Genomic DNA, 14,799 nt, shown 5'->3' on the forward strand with positions numbered 1-14,799 from the left:
AGTACCTTCGTAAGATTACTTTTATTATAATAAATGCAAATTGCTGTCATTTAATCCTGTTCAGGAATTCCCAGATAAACTACTTTGGCAACCATATCTTCTCAAGGATTATGCAGGTCACCCATATGATGCATGAGCAAATGCTTACTTTTGCCCAAATGGGATATTCTGCCTTTAATTCTGAAGCCATGCTGCACTGTAGAAAGAGCCCTGGCATACTTACCTCTATTTTATTGGTTATTTTTCATGCACCTTCTCCCTTTAAATACAGCACAACACTCAATCAAGGTTTTTAACCAATTGTTACGAAGAAGAAATAAATGTCTCGGCTTTAAGAACCAAAGCTGCTATACAGCAACAGTGATCCTGCTTCAGACACAACATCAAGACCTTTATCTTACTAGATTTTAATATGGAGTTAAGAAACATAGAGAACGTCTCTCCTTATCAGATAGCTCCTATGCCATTTTGGCCAACTTGCCAGGGGCCAATCTGTCCATGCAGTATGGTGCAGGGTTCCTCATCACTGCACCATCTCACTCTCCAAACATCTACTATAGCTTCTCATACCAGAATTACCCCTGGACACAGCCACCAGTGCCAAACAGCTCTGAGCCCCTTAAACTTCAGCATCATCAGAGCACAAAGAGGCAGCTCCTGCAATCCAGAAACTTATGATGAGAACAGAAAAAGACAAGAAAGCAAAATATAGCAAGGGAGAGAATTAAAAAAAAACCCCAAAGGTCAAAGCTTCACTCCAAAAATCCCTGTAAAATACATGCTTGAACTGTTTTTCCTGAAATGCTTTGCTTTACACTGCATTCATCAAATTGTTAATGTATATCTTTAACCAATTTTACTTTTAGTTTACAGAAAGTCCCATAAGCCTATTTTTTTAAATTTGTAAGGTTTTTGTGAAGGTTTATTGAGATCCTTTACAATCTTTAAAGTTCCTTTCTCTCCAGGTGGTAAATATTAGATCTTTCAACGTGCTTGGCTGAAACAAGTATAAAATATTAAGTATCTTCTAGGAATGTGTCACTATTGACCACTCCTTTGCAGAATACTTCTATCTAAACTATCACCAGGAAAAATTGCCAACTTCACAGTTCAAGCAAACCTTAGACTGAAAACAACTTCAAAACCTATGCCCACCATTTTGAACTTTACCAAAGCTTTCTGATAATTAGATCCCCAGTAACCACATGTATGTGCATTCATGGATAACCAATGCAAGTATCTAATTATTCAAGCATGTATATACAAAACAGCTTTTGTGGACAAAAATAAAGCAGCACTGCATGCGAATTGTTAAATGCATGCTCGGAACAACTTTGTACGAAATTCATACCTTTAAAAAAATTCTTTTACTAACATTACTTCAAAGAAACATGCCTGGATTCTTCCACGTGTGTCCACTGTAATAGCATCCATTGTGGCAGAATTTCTTTCTGAAGCTATGAAGATGGAAACTGATCCATCTACCCCAAAATGTTCTCTGAGGCTAGGAGTTCATCCCCAAGCGCTGGAGACATATCTCTCCCTCTTCCTCCCACTGACTCCAGGAGGCCAGGAGAGGAGTGCTATACACCAAGGAGATGACCAAGCTTTGCAAATCATCAAATGAACAAGAAAGTTTAAAATTTTACTGCTGATTACAGCAGACAAGGAAACAGCAAGATTAGATTTACTGCTAATTCTGCTGGGAATCCTGGAGGACAACTCAGGAAGCAAGAGAGCTGCCGGGGTGGGAGAGAACACGGTGGTGAATAAAAATCAATACATCACTTTCTACCAAGAAAATAAGGAGGCCCTGCAACAGCAGCAGAAAACAACTGACAGAACTGGCTGACCAGTTACTCACAAGAGATGACTTGACTTTAAACAAAACCATCAGTACATGAACTGTAACTCCAGGTTGACATTCAAGAAATATTTGTTTCCTACAAAACTGTCCTGAATTTTTATAAACATTTTAAAAAGTTACATACACAGTAGATTTTGACAGACCACACATCCTTCATTTGGGGTTGCTCTTCTGTACAAAATACAGCCTGCAAGATCTTATTTGCCCCTGTCTGTCAGGCTTTAAATATACTAATAAAGGTTCAGAAGTAATAGTTCTTCCTTGTAAAAACAAATAAGGAAAAAATCTCATTTAAAAAAACCTAGCATTCGTAGAATCCAAGTCTACCATATATTTCTTCAGATTTGACTCACAATAAATTTTCCAGGTAATAGAATTCCAGTTTCTCATACAGCCAATCACTTCTAATAATGAGGTTTTCTTTTTTTTATAAATCATACTTTATTCTCTTGTACAAAGAAAACAAGCAGTGGCACTTCTATGTAAGTGATCCTTTTGATAACACACCGAATAAAGCCTACAAACTTTATGTAGGCCCAACACCACGCACAGAACTTTCTCTGCTCATTTGTCTAAAGCTGGCATTTTTACTGCTAATATCCATGTTACACACTAGCAGCTGGTACCGAAAGGACTGGACTGTATAAGACTCACTTTGATTTTTTTGTCTTATAGCAAACATTCTAGAAATAGAAAAAAGGCCAAAATTATACCACAGTAGACCATGTGGAACGTATTTTTACTCTGATCTATTTAGATGTTACTTACACCCTTTGTAGTTGTCACATCTATGTCCATTTTACGCCTTAACCTCTCCAAGTAAAAATAAAGCAAGCTCCCATCAAACTCGGGCAAAAGTAGTATTTATAGGAGATTAACATTTCCAACGTGAAACTCTTAAAAATGTCTCTGGCTACATTACAGCACAAAAGGCATCTTTCCTCTGTGCCAGCCTGCAGTCCCTTACAAAAAGCTCTGGAAGTTCAGCAAAGCATTGAAACCCACTGGTACCATGACATCGTATTTGAGCCTCCTGGCCAGGAAGATGAGCACTGAAAATACAGCTTGTATCGATATCATTCAATAGAATAGACACATGAAGACTTCAGAGATGCTGCTGAGCGTTTTTGCGAGATTTTCCAGCCAGGCCTCCACTGCTGAGAGGAATCAAACAGTATACAATCCTTACTAGCAATCCAGGTGGGGTCTTTAAACATCTAAATTGGCTTGCTCATTAGCTCTATCGGCCGTGCTCTTATTTCAGCTTGGAAGATTCCTGCCCCTTTCTGGATATACTTATGAACTGGGATATGGGAACACAGACAACCACCCAACTGGGTAGACAGAGACCCAACTTCATCGTGAGAGTACCCACTGCCCTGGAGTTGTATGAGGATGGATGGGGTCAGAGCAGGTCGGGAGCCCATAGCAGACACTAAACCTATTCCCTGTCCCACTATCAGTCCCCATACGGGCTCAGCAGCCCTCAAGAGCTAGGAGCTCATACCCTCTGCTCTGTCCCTCAAACAGGCTGGAGCACTGGAGCAGCTCTCTTCTCCTTCCAGGTCCTACATACATCCACATGCCTAGCTTCTCTCACAGCAATATATATCCCCCAGGCAGGGAGGAGGAGGAGGGATGAGCCGCATCTTCCCCTACTGATCCACACAGTGGGTAAAAACCTAAGGAAGAATGTAGACCTGTCTTTGCTTTTCCTATTTTAAAAAAAAAAAGGAAAATGTTAAATCTTGTGGACAGAAACACTACAAATATAATTCAAAGTAATCCATCCGAAATTCTCCATTGGGTAGGGTTGAGTAATGGACAAATTCACTCCCCAAATTAACATTGCCATATCCAGGACTGCTTAAAGCGGGATTTTTAATGGAAAATGTAATACTGAGCACCAACCATGGTGGTCATTGCCAACAACTCTTCCAACTCAAAATTTAGCAGAAAACAAAGGCGCGCTTCCTTACAGAGTGAGTATTTAAGATTCAACATATACAAAAATTGCGGGCTAGAACTAATTTGCAACCATTTTCATATGTCTGAATGATGACTTTTACAAGATAGTAAAACTCATAAATTAAATGTTCCGTGACAGAAAAATAAGCTTCCCATAGTTAAACCTATCTACCAGGCAAACAGGAACATCTTTCACCAACACTGACCAAATAAGCGAGTTTCATTTCTCTCAGCTTTCGCTTTCTCAGCATTTTACTTTCGTATCACTTTAAAGAAACAAACATGGACCCGTTATCCAGAGGCTTATTTGTAATGTTCAGATTAAATTCTGAAAGATGAAGTGTAGCATCGATCACACTGCATTTTACTGATTAGCTCAGAAAATGCTATTTGCATTTCTGAATACTGAATTGGCAAAATGTAGGTCAACTTTGTTTTTTTAAAGGCATGTTAAACTTCTGAACGCTTTAGTTAAATCTCTGCATTGAAACAAATATGAATTTGAGACGACATGCACTATGAAGAAATGATAATGCTGCAGCTTACAGACATGGGCTGAATATTAGATATTCATGCAAATTATCATTCACATTACTGCCAGTACACTTCAGCTTGTTAACTGCTACCCTAAATCAAATCTTGGGTTACTACAGGTTACTACAGTCTCCCTGGAACATAAAACCTACTGTATGGTTACGCTGGTTTCATATAACAACTATGTCATTAGTTAATGATTTAAAATTTTACCCTCTGTGAGCAACTCACATTCCAATCTAGTGCTGGAGTGGTTTCCACCTTTTTTTTTTCTAATGCTACTTTAAAGTTAAAATTCTGAAGTTAATATTATAAAAATTTGTTGAGACAATGTCTCAGGAACGTTAACCTATGTTCAAATGTTTGAGTACTCTGAAAACCGGTGATGTAATGGCAAAAAAATATACAAAATATTTTCATATATTTTCAGAATGCTTTTTACTGAAGACACAATTAAAAACACTTATTTTGGCTTTTAAGTTGAGATCTTAAGAACTTGCTATTTGAAATGATAATGAATACTGGTCTCATTGCTGGTTTTTCCCAATTTTATTTGAAAGAAAGGAAGGCAAAAAAGTTTGCCTGTTTGTGAAAACATCCTCGGGGAATTACACTGTTCATTAAAAAAAAATTATAATGGTTTACGTTCCACTGTGAACCTTTTTCAAATAATTTATTGCAGAAGAAAATACACTTCTGTAGGGACACTAAAACATTCAGTTACTCTAAATAACTGAAAATAGATGCTCAGCTGACAGACAAATTTTGTAGAAATCAGGAAAGATGTATCAGAAAAGAGAAAACACAACACCACAGCCTGAAGGATTTGGTACCTGAAGGAGGACTGGAGTATCATTATGCTACTACTTAACTTGGCACATGGAAACAACCAAGAATTTACATCATTTATGAGGATCAAATTAAAGCATGTAGGTAAAAAAGGGCAATTCACTTCTTTGGACGGAATGCCTATTACCCATCCGTGATCACACCCTCTAAGTGACACTCAGTACAAAGACTTGCCAGCATTGCACTGTTTTCTATAGATTTAACTGTACAGATTTTACATGAGGCCACTGTTCAACTAATTAATAAGAATTAATACTTTCCTTATAAAATAAACAGTTGATTTTATCTGTAGAACTGATTATACGGAGATTCAGATTTTCAGTTTTCCTTTGTAGTTTTTATTTATATTTTTTCTTAGTTGCTCACATTTACCGCTGATATAACAAACCCCTTTTCACATACTTATGTCTCCATTTTAATTTCAAGTTACAAGTCTTGTTAATGCTTCCAGTTTCCAGAAGTGCCAAATGACCACAACATAAAAATATTTCTGCGAAGAACTACTCTTTTTGTTACTTAAAAAACTAACAGGGAATTAAATTGTCCATGAATTTAGTGCTCAAAATATTTTTAATCAGCTATGTATCACTTCCAATTGGGAGAACGTAAGTTTCTATTTCCCAGAACTAATTTAACAACACAGATAGGGACCAAAATCCTCTAGCAGCACGAACACCGCAGGCATTTCAGAACAAACATTACAATAATAATAAAATATGATTGTAGCAACTTTCCACATTCAGCTTTCATTTTGACAGACAACTAAATACAGGGCACCACCATGTGGCAACGTATTAGGGAATGGTTCTTGTACCAAGATCTGTTTTTTTCCACCTTTGAAATTTTTTACTATTTGTTAAAAATAAATGTTAACAATTCCATCTTAGTATTAGTAAGCTCTTCTTTAACAAGTTGTCACAGCTGCACTTATCTCAAAAGCTAATTTTTAATACATCTAGATTAGCAAGAAAATATTTGGGCATTTTTATTTGTAAAGCACAGTATTTACTCAAAGACATAATTGCCCCATGACCAGAGAACAGCTCTGTTTCTTGCCAATCGCGCTCCCTTGCACAAGAGAAATCGGGCATAAGCATATACTGTACATCAAGCTCCTTCTAAAACATAAATACATTAAAAGAAATAAATCAAGCTAAATGCTGGACTCACGGCTGATTAAAAGCTTCAAAAAAATCTTGGGGGAAAAAAAAAATCACTTAAAGGTATACACATGCATTATTTAGCAGTTGCTCAGCTACTGTAAAACTGCTTCTCTCCAGCTTAACAACAAGAAAAAATCAATTTTTTCCATGAGAAACATGAACAGAAGGTCCCAAAAACCCTAAGAAAACCCTGACTCCTGAAGCCACGACATGCCAGTTAGTATCCTGGAACATATTTCTGCAGCCAAATGCTAAACTCGGAGGAAAAAGCAGGTTTTCATTAAACTGGACAGCCTCTGCTCACATTAGTACAGTGCTGTTGCAATTCCCTGTATTACAAAATTTCAGAAGATCGGCTCAGATGATTCTTGTATTCGTTAAATAAAGAGTTAATTCATTATGCCTTAACAAATGTGTTAGCCATTTTGTACCAATGCATTCAGTTCAATCTGAATTAGCAATGAAGACTCACTTTAAACATCAGTCTCCCGCTAAGAACCTATCTGTATTCACCATCTCAGCTTCGGGCTCTCTCGTAGCTCACCGGACCTAAAGGCTTTGCTAAAACTTAAGAAATCTAGCAGAAAATTGGGTGACACGATATGCAACCACGCAAGGAAGGTAGGCAGTGCAATGGGTTTTCACAAGCTCCGTACCTCGAGCAGTGGGAAAACCTGTAGCGGACAAGGTAAGAGCAAGCAACACTCTCCTTCCAGAGCCCAGGACGGACAGACCTGCAATTCTCTTTCTGCAAAAGTTGCTCTGGTGTGACTTGAGAGTCTCACCACAGAGCACACAGTCAATCCAAAGCATGTACTTTAACCACATTAAAAAAAAAAACAACACCTAGAAAAAACATTAATCCACCTCCTGTATTAAGATCATGCTGAAGTTTCCTCTGGTCTCAAACTCCAACTACCCTCCTTCCGCTCTCTCCCAGCCCACCCTTGCTAACACACAGCCTGAAAAGCCCCTGCTATGCAATTAAGACCATTGTGATTTTCTGCCGAAGACAAACCAATAGCAAGAACACAATGCATATTATGCAAGTTACTGCATAGTTATGCAAGTTATATGCATATTTTCGCTACGCAGCACAGCTCACTGGACCGAGGACTCTGAAGACACTTGTTTGATGTGGATGTTAACTCTTATTTTGAGCTGTCAAATTTTCCTCTACTTGTCTCAATTGGCTTTTTTTACAGTAAAATTTCAACCAGCCGCTAACAATGTTAATGAAGGTCTTCCATACGTACAATAATATAGGCCGTAAAGACCACAACAACATCTGAGCACAGTATCACGTACGTCTACTCCAAACCAGGTCTTAGCAGACATCATAGGCAGAGCACCAGCACCTTACTTACTGTAGATACCCCACGCTCAACGTTGCCAAAACGGAGGAAAACATCAGAAATCTCTTGAGACAAACAAGGCCTCGTGGTGGAGGCATCACTTCACAAGCGATATGAATTAAAGAGAGTTACATGAGCACTCCTATACTGAACAAAAAAATAATTTTTCCTTCAAACACCCCCCAACCTGATGGCTTTTTTTTTTTAAATCTACCTCCATACTTCTTCTGCAGTCAGCATTGGTGAGATGAGAAGACAGATATTTCACGTACAGCCTTTCATTCGAAAGTAACAGGAAGCAACTTCTCCAACGATACAGGACCCCTCACTATTTACAAGATGAGCCACACAAAAATGGAAGCTTTCTGGATACTAAAAGCATTGATTTTAGGGGGAGATATATCAATCTACCATTTTTAGAAGACCACTCAGAGGTCTATTACCATACCTACTAGGGAACGTCGCCACACACTCTACTTCTGATTTCTGTCCTTTCTCCCCTTTTTACCAGCACTGCCTGTAACAAACCATAAACTTGACATCCAAATAACTTCCAAATCTGTCAAGCAATCACACACAACTCCCCAGAACTTGAACCCTGCTGCTTACCCGTACCTTTCTCATTGCCAGCTGTAAGGACACAACCACTTACAGCCCAAGGACCCTCCGAGCTTCCAAAAGGAAACAAGGTTAAGGGCAATCCTCAACGTCTAGACTTTTGAGGAGAAACAGCTCCTTCGGCCAGGCTGGATTCATCTTATTTTGGAGTAAAATGCAACCTAAGTGTGAAGCCTGACACAAGCAACAACTATTTATCTACAGAGTAAATACAGCCCGCTTTTAAAAGTAGCCCATGTTTCTTTCTGAGGCACACAAGTATCCTCCAACAACAAACCTCAAAGCTACACAGGTTCTTAAACACGAGGCAGGGAGAAATACAGGAAAGCAGAGAGAAATCAGGAATCCCTTTTTTCCAAAAAAGGGGGGGCAGGGAAGAAAATCTTTACAGCTGAGATTTCAAAACCTTCCAACACATCCAGCCCATCCAGGTATCCTTTCCCTGCAGCAGGGCACTAACTGCAAAGTGACAACCTTACAAAGTTACCTCGCCAACCCTCACCGAACAAGAATATTTTCTTTAAATAACTGCTGATTAAACTCAATATTTAAACACTGTAAGAAGTTCTCAGCTGTATCCAGCAAGCAGTTTCAGAAACCTTCATGCAAATATCTTCATCCCACAAAAAAAAAACCCAAACCCAACAAGCCCTCCTCTATTCCCAGCAGCCTAGAGAGAGGATTATACGGTCACTGAAGAATGCAAGTTGTTACTACGTGCATTTTTAAGCAGCGATTTCCAGGAAAAAAAAAAAAATGATGGAGAAAGAGAGATGGCAGCTCACCTTTATCCTGAGTGCAGGACAGGATCTCCTCCTCTTTGGGGTTAGTCACCTGGGTGATAATGGACGGGTTGTCCATGGAAACAGAGTGAGATTTCACCTGGCTATTTCCCTCCCAGAGGCAGGCTTGTGTGCGGGGGGGATTTGTTTGTTTGTTTAAAAATCAATATGCAGATTTGTATTTAAAAAAGAAAAAAAAAAGACCAACAAAAAACCAAACTCCTCCAGGAGCGAAGCCGGGGGGGGGGGGGGGGGGGGGGGGGAAGGGGGGAAGGGGGGAGCACCGCGCACAGGGGCCCCTCCGGTAGCGCTGCCACCGCCGCCTCCTCCAGGCGCCAATCCTCCACGGAGGAGGGGGGGAGGCGAATCAACCCCCCCCCTTAAAAAAAAAAAAAGTAATTAATCCAATTCACCCTTCCGGGAAGCCCTCCGCAGCGCTCCCCCCGAGACCCCGCCGAAGCCGCCGCCGCCTCCCGAGGCGGGGGAAGTGCCCCCGGCCCTCCGCGCCGCGACTCGCCCCGCGGCGAGCCCCCGCCTCACGCCGCCCCCCGCATCCACCTGAGCCGCCCCGCGGGGCCTCCCCCGAGCGCGTCCCCCGGCACAGGCCCCCGCTCCCTACATACCGCCCCCCCGCCGCCGCCGCCGCCGCCGCCGCCCTCCTCCGCGCTTATCTCATCCCCGCGCCCCCCCTCCCCGGCCCCCCTCACACCTCCGCCCCGGCCCTCCCTCCCCCCCACCCCCCCTTCCCGCGGGCAGCGCTGCGGGCTCGGCGGAGCGACGCCGGGCCGCCCCCTCCTCCTCCTCCTCCTCCTCCTCCTCCTCCTCCTCTTCCTCCTCCCCCCTTTCCCGGGTCACGGGCCGCCGCCGTGCGCGGGCGAGGAGGGAAGCGCGGTGCGAGGGGAGGAAGGGAGGGGAAAGGGGCCGAGCCGAGCCGAGCCGCGCTGCGCGCCCCGGCCGCGCTCCCCGCGCTGCGCCACAGCCCGCCGCCGCCGTCGTCGCCGCTGCCGCGCTCGCAGCCTGTCAGCCCGCCCGGAGCGGCCCGCGCCCCGCCCCGCTCCGCCCCCGCGCCGCGGGACGCTCCAACATGGAGGCGGGGAGCGGGCAGCGCCCGGGCCCCGCTGCGCGGTAAACAAGGGGGCGGGGCTACGGCGGGGGGCGGGGCTACGGCGGCACGGGGGGCGGGGCGAGGCGCCCGCGGAGACGGCGCGCTGGCGGCGGGGGGGGGAGGGGACGGCCATTGTCATTGCGTACAAAAGGCTTTTCTCTTCGCCGCGGGGAGGGGGCGGGGCCGACGGCGGGGCGGAGCCGGGGCCGGGCCACGGGGCGGGGCCAGCCCTCATTTGAGGGGGCCCTCGGGGCCGTGAGGCCTCGGAGAGGCGGGAAAGGCGCTTGTGCGCCGTTTCCCTCCTCAGGGCTGTCCGACGTCGGCGCTGCGCTGAGCGGGGCTGGTTTCCTTTGGGAACGGGTATAAATTATCTGAGGAGGAGATGTGGCCAGCGGGGAGTGAACTATTTTTACAGGTGGCTGTGAAGTGTTTTTCAGGGGCAAGTGTGTAACTAGAAGGTACTGAGGGCAGTCTTGGCAGCTTCTCTCAGGAAAAATACTCTTTTTTTTTTTTTTTTTTTTTCCTAGAGCATCTTAAAAGGCACGTCTGACTCTCCAGGAATTCCCAATACTGCTGTTTGCTGGAGCATCAGGAGACTGGCTGTAGTGTAGCATGCCCTGCTCCTCCTGCCCTCCTCAAGTACCTGCTGTTAGCCAGGGTCTTGGGCACGATGGTGGGGAAGGTAGGTGGGGGAGCCCACCCAGAATAATGGCCCTTTTGTGGGGCTGTCAGAGAGTAAAATCCAGAGAAAACCTTTAAGAAAGCATGGTGGTGTATTTAATGTAAATAAGGAATTGCAACCTCCTTTCTCTCCTAGAAAAAAAATATTTCTAATATATATATGAGCTTCTATTGCAGCCTTGCTACAAAAAGGACAGATATAATTTTAAATTCCATTGACTAATTGGGGAAAATCCTTCTGTAGCTGGCGTAGACTCAGGCAACATGAATTTTAGTAATACTGGTTACAACTATCTTTTTTTTTTGCCCTGAAAGAGAAAACCACTGACTGTGTGCATTTTAAAAAAATATCTATAGAAATATGTCTGTAGCTCTGAACAGTTTTAGTTAACAGTAGCAAAAACATGGCATTTCAGCTGCCAAGCTAGGTTGCAGAAATGACCATTGCGTTTAATTCCAGCAACAGCAAGCAGCTGTTCTCATTGCAGTGCTTTACTGTAAAGGGAGACTATGGGCCCAGCCTTGAGGAATTTCTAATCTGCAGTAGTGCCACATCTAGTTTCTGGCGAAAATTACTTAAAGTTCTGGAGCCTTGTTTCACTCTTGATGAGTGTATTCCTACAGTCAACACATTTAAACATTTTGCTGCGAGTCTTCAAATTGCTGCATTTGTTTAGTGTAGAAAAAGTCATTCAAAATGTAGCTGTGTTTTCTCTCACAAAACTAACACTCCCTAAACAGCAGTACATGCAGAGATACCAGTATTGCAGGTTTCTGGGACTTGTATTTTAGGTTTGCCCATCCTGCTCTTATGACAAACACTTGCACAGGGAACAAGTGCAATGCCACTGCTTGCACTGCATCCAATTGTGCAAGTTTCAACCTGCTGTTCAGCTTTGGCTTCTCAAAACAAGAGTCTTGCAGTTGCAAACAGTCCCTTACAGGTTAGATCGGGCACAGATGAATAGGAGTTAGTACATGTTGGCTGATGGAATTAGTTCTGCTACCTGTAAAGGTTGAGAGCTCCTGCTCCTAAGGTATTATGAAGCTTTATCACAGCACTAGTTATGTTGTAATCCAGCAAGTGCTTGATCTTTTACCTGCCCAGGCACTGGAGGCATTTTTAATCATCTGAGAGTTAATTTGCATAGAAGCTTTTGCTGAAACAATAAATTCATACCTCTGTTATTATTTGGTATGAGTTTCTGTATCAATATTTATATTTGGATAAAACCAAAGTAGCTTCCTACTAGCATTAAGACAAAGGGGTTGCTTCAGAGCAAGTTTGAGAGTCATCCAGCACTAAAAACATCTTCTGCTTTGCAGGGAAAGGGAAATTATGTGTGGTAGGAGAACATGTGCTCTAATGCCTCTTTTCTATGCAGGGATGAGGAGATATAAATGTCTTGTCTGATGAAAAGCATGTTTTGCAAGGCTTGACAAATATGATGTTCACCTTGAGCCAATGTGTTATGTGTGTTTTAAATGTTGGTAAGATTGTTTTTGCAACTTGTTGTAAAGCTCCAGTCAAACATCTAGCTGTTTATTGATCTTATTAAGGAATTTGGTACTTACTTCAGTTAGAGAGGGAACTGCTATTTATAGTGATACATAAAGTGGAAATAGGGTGAGAGAAAATGCCAGGAGGGGATATCTCTTCCTGTGCTTGTCCCTCTGCTACTGTCATGCAGGCTCCCTCACCCCTCCAGTCTAAAGTGGAGAGCAGAAAAGCAGGATACTGAGAGCACATTAGGAGCTGTAGAAAGTCCATGCTCTTGCAGGGCAGAGGGAAGCAGAATGGAAGTTTAGGAAGCTCAGCTGTATTTGTACTGGCAGCACTGCTGTAACATCGGAAACAGGTCCCTTTCTCTGAGCATGTGGTTCAGCCTCTCCCACCCCGCTCACTCCCATTCCTTTACCGGTTATGAGATAGGTGTAACAGGATCAAGAGCAATCCATGTTGTTTCCTTTCTGCTTTTACTTTAGAGACACTCTGAAGTGTGTACAGTATCTTCTATCTATGTTTCTTCATATGCTACATGAACTAAATCCTAAATAATCCTGTGGAACAAGTGAATGGTTTCATCTCCATGTTACAGATAGGTGGTGGAGGCACAGACAGAACAATGCTTTGCAGGAAATTGCAGTACAAGCTAGTAGGAGATCCAGATTTTCATCATGACTCCTGACATTTGTCCTTGCCACTAAAACGTGTCCCCCTTTCAATGCCATAGGATGTTTTATAATAGGGGGAAAAAATGTTTTTTAGCAGAACTGTTCTACATTAAAAGGAAGCATTTATTTTCATTGATATCAGCACGGTGAAGGCTCGACCCTGGCCCCACAATGGGAGTTTTATCCTTGACTTTAATGGAAGAATAATCAAGGTCTTATGATATTACATCCTAAAGAAAGGAAAAAACTGCAGTTTATATCAATAAGATAAATGTTTCATAGTTAGTGTAAGCAGCTATATTCTTGCAATAAATGGTTTATTAGATTGATTAAATGTCTTAACTTCAGCTATTAATCAGTTTTGGCAACTGTTTATTGCTTTGTATACTTGGAAGTAATGTAGATTATCCCTTAATTATCTCATTGCAGTTCATTCATTGTTTCCTAAATAGTGCCATTACAGTGGTAAATTGCAACAGTAAAACAGTGTCAATACAAAGTTACGGAGTTCCCATTTTATGATGCATTCATAAAGTTAACACAATCTACTTAAAACGTAGCTGTGATTTCAGTGCAGTGACCTATTTGATATAGCAGAAGAGATTTTGCTGAGGAAACAGTAGAGCATTAAGTGTGCTGGGACTCTGCTCTCACCGAAGTAAAACATCGTATATTCCCTGTTGGAATATATGTGCGTATCACAATTTGTTAAACCAGTACTTATCTGATCGCTTTCAGTTTCACCAAATGCTATGAATTCCAAAGATTTTGTGCCTTTGAATACAATGCATTTATTTCTTTTTGTCTGTGCAAAAAGAAATGAGAAAACTTCAAGCAATGCTATCATTTAGAGGTTACTATTGTCATTCCACGGAAGGATAAGAGTACCAAATCAATCAGAAGAAAATGGCTGCTTTTAGTATTAACTTCAGATCTGGCAGTAATTCATAATGTAGCAGTTGCATAACAATTTCCCTTCTAAGTCCCTTTTTCAGTCAACTGTAACTATACCTAACTTTAACATTATGAGTTGTCTGTTTCAGGCGGAGTTTTTTGGGAGGAATTGGTATTACTGTCAAGCCAAGAAAGATTCGTGAAACCCGCTTTCAAAAACTGTAACATAAATTGTCTCCCTTCTTGCTCCGCAATAAAAGTTTTTTTAGGAGAAAATGACACTGCAAATTTTGAGTTCTCTTTTTTTTTATTCTCCTTGACTTTTCACTGTGCATATGATGGCAGAAAATGTGGGTCCTTAGCTTGGGTTAAATTAGTGCTGACGATAAGGTGAATGGCTTTTTTACTAACATTAACAATTTATGTTCAATCCCAAATTCCTATAGACTCCTCATCCAGAAACTTTGATTAAGGAACCCAACTCAGATGAGGCCTGACTGTGCCAGATGCTAGACACCCACATGAGAAACGATGCCTGAAAAGCTCTCAACCCAGTGTGGAGCGAGCATATAATTAAAATGCCTGGCCATAATTTTGGTGCTGGGTTGAATTCAACTGGTTACCAACAGGTGGAAGGCTCCGTAGAACTCATCACCTGGTGACCTACAAGTGACATATCCAGTCCTTCCTAATTGCCAATGACACACCTTTGCAAAAGAGCCTGTTTGTTTGTTTTTTTTTTTTTTTTTTTTTTAGCAAGCAACCAAATCATGTTCCAGCCTTTTCAAAGACTGGCAAAGTCTCCCAT

At 42.2% G+C, this 14,799-nt stretch overlaps 1 protein-coding gene across 3 annotated transcripts in view; it reads right to left on the reverse strand.

Annotated features, from left to right (window-relative positions):
• Window positions 1-9,357, reverse strand: part of CTDSPL (CTD small phosphatase like) — a 78,729-nt gene extending 69,372 nt beyond the window's left edge. For all 3 annotated transcript variants that reach the window (XM_076332013.1, XM_076332012.1, XM_076332011.1), the window contains exon 1: window positions 9,140-9,357. In XM_076332013.1, coding sequence (XP_076188128.1) covers window positions 9,140-9,215 — 76 coding nt within the window. In that variant the 5' untranslated portion in view covers window positions 9,216-9,357. The remainder of the gene's footprint in view (window positions 1-9,139) is intronic.
• Window positions 9,358-14,799: the final 5,442 nt, after the last annotated feature.

The sequence above is a fragment of the Aptenodytes patagonicus genome, chromosome 2 (assembly GCF_965638725.1).
Source record: "Aptenodytes patagonicus chromosome 2, bAptPat1.pri.cur, whole genome shotgun sequence".
NCBI classification, from domain to species: domain Eukaryota; kingdom Metazoa; phylum Chordata; class Aves; order Sphenisciformes; family Spheniscidae; genus Aptenodytes; species Aptenodytes patagonicus.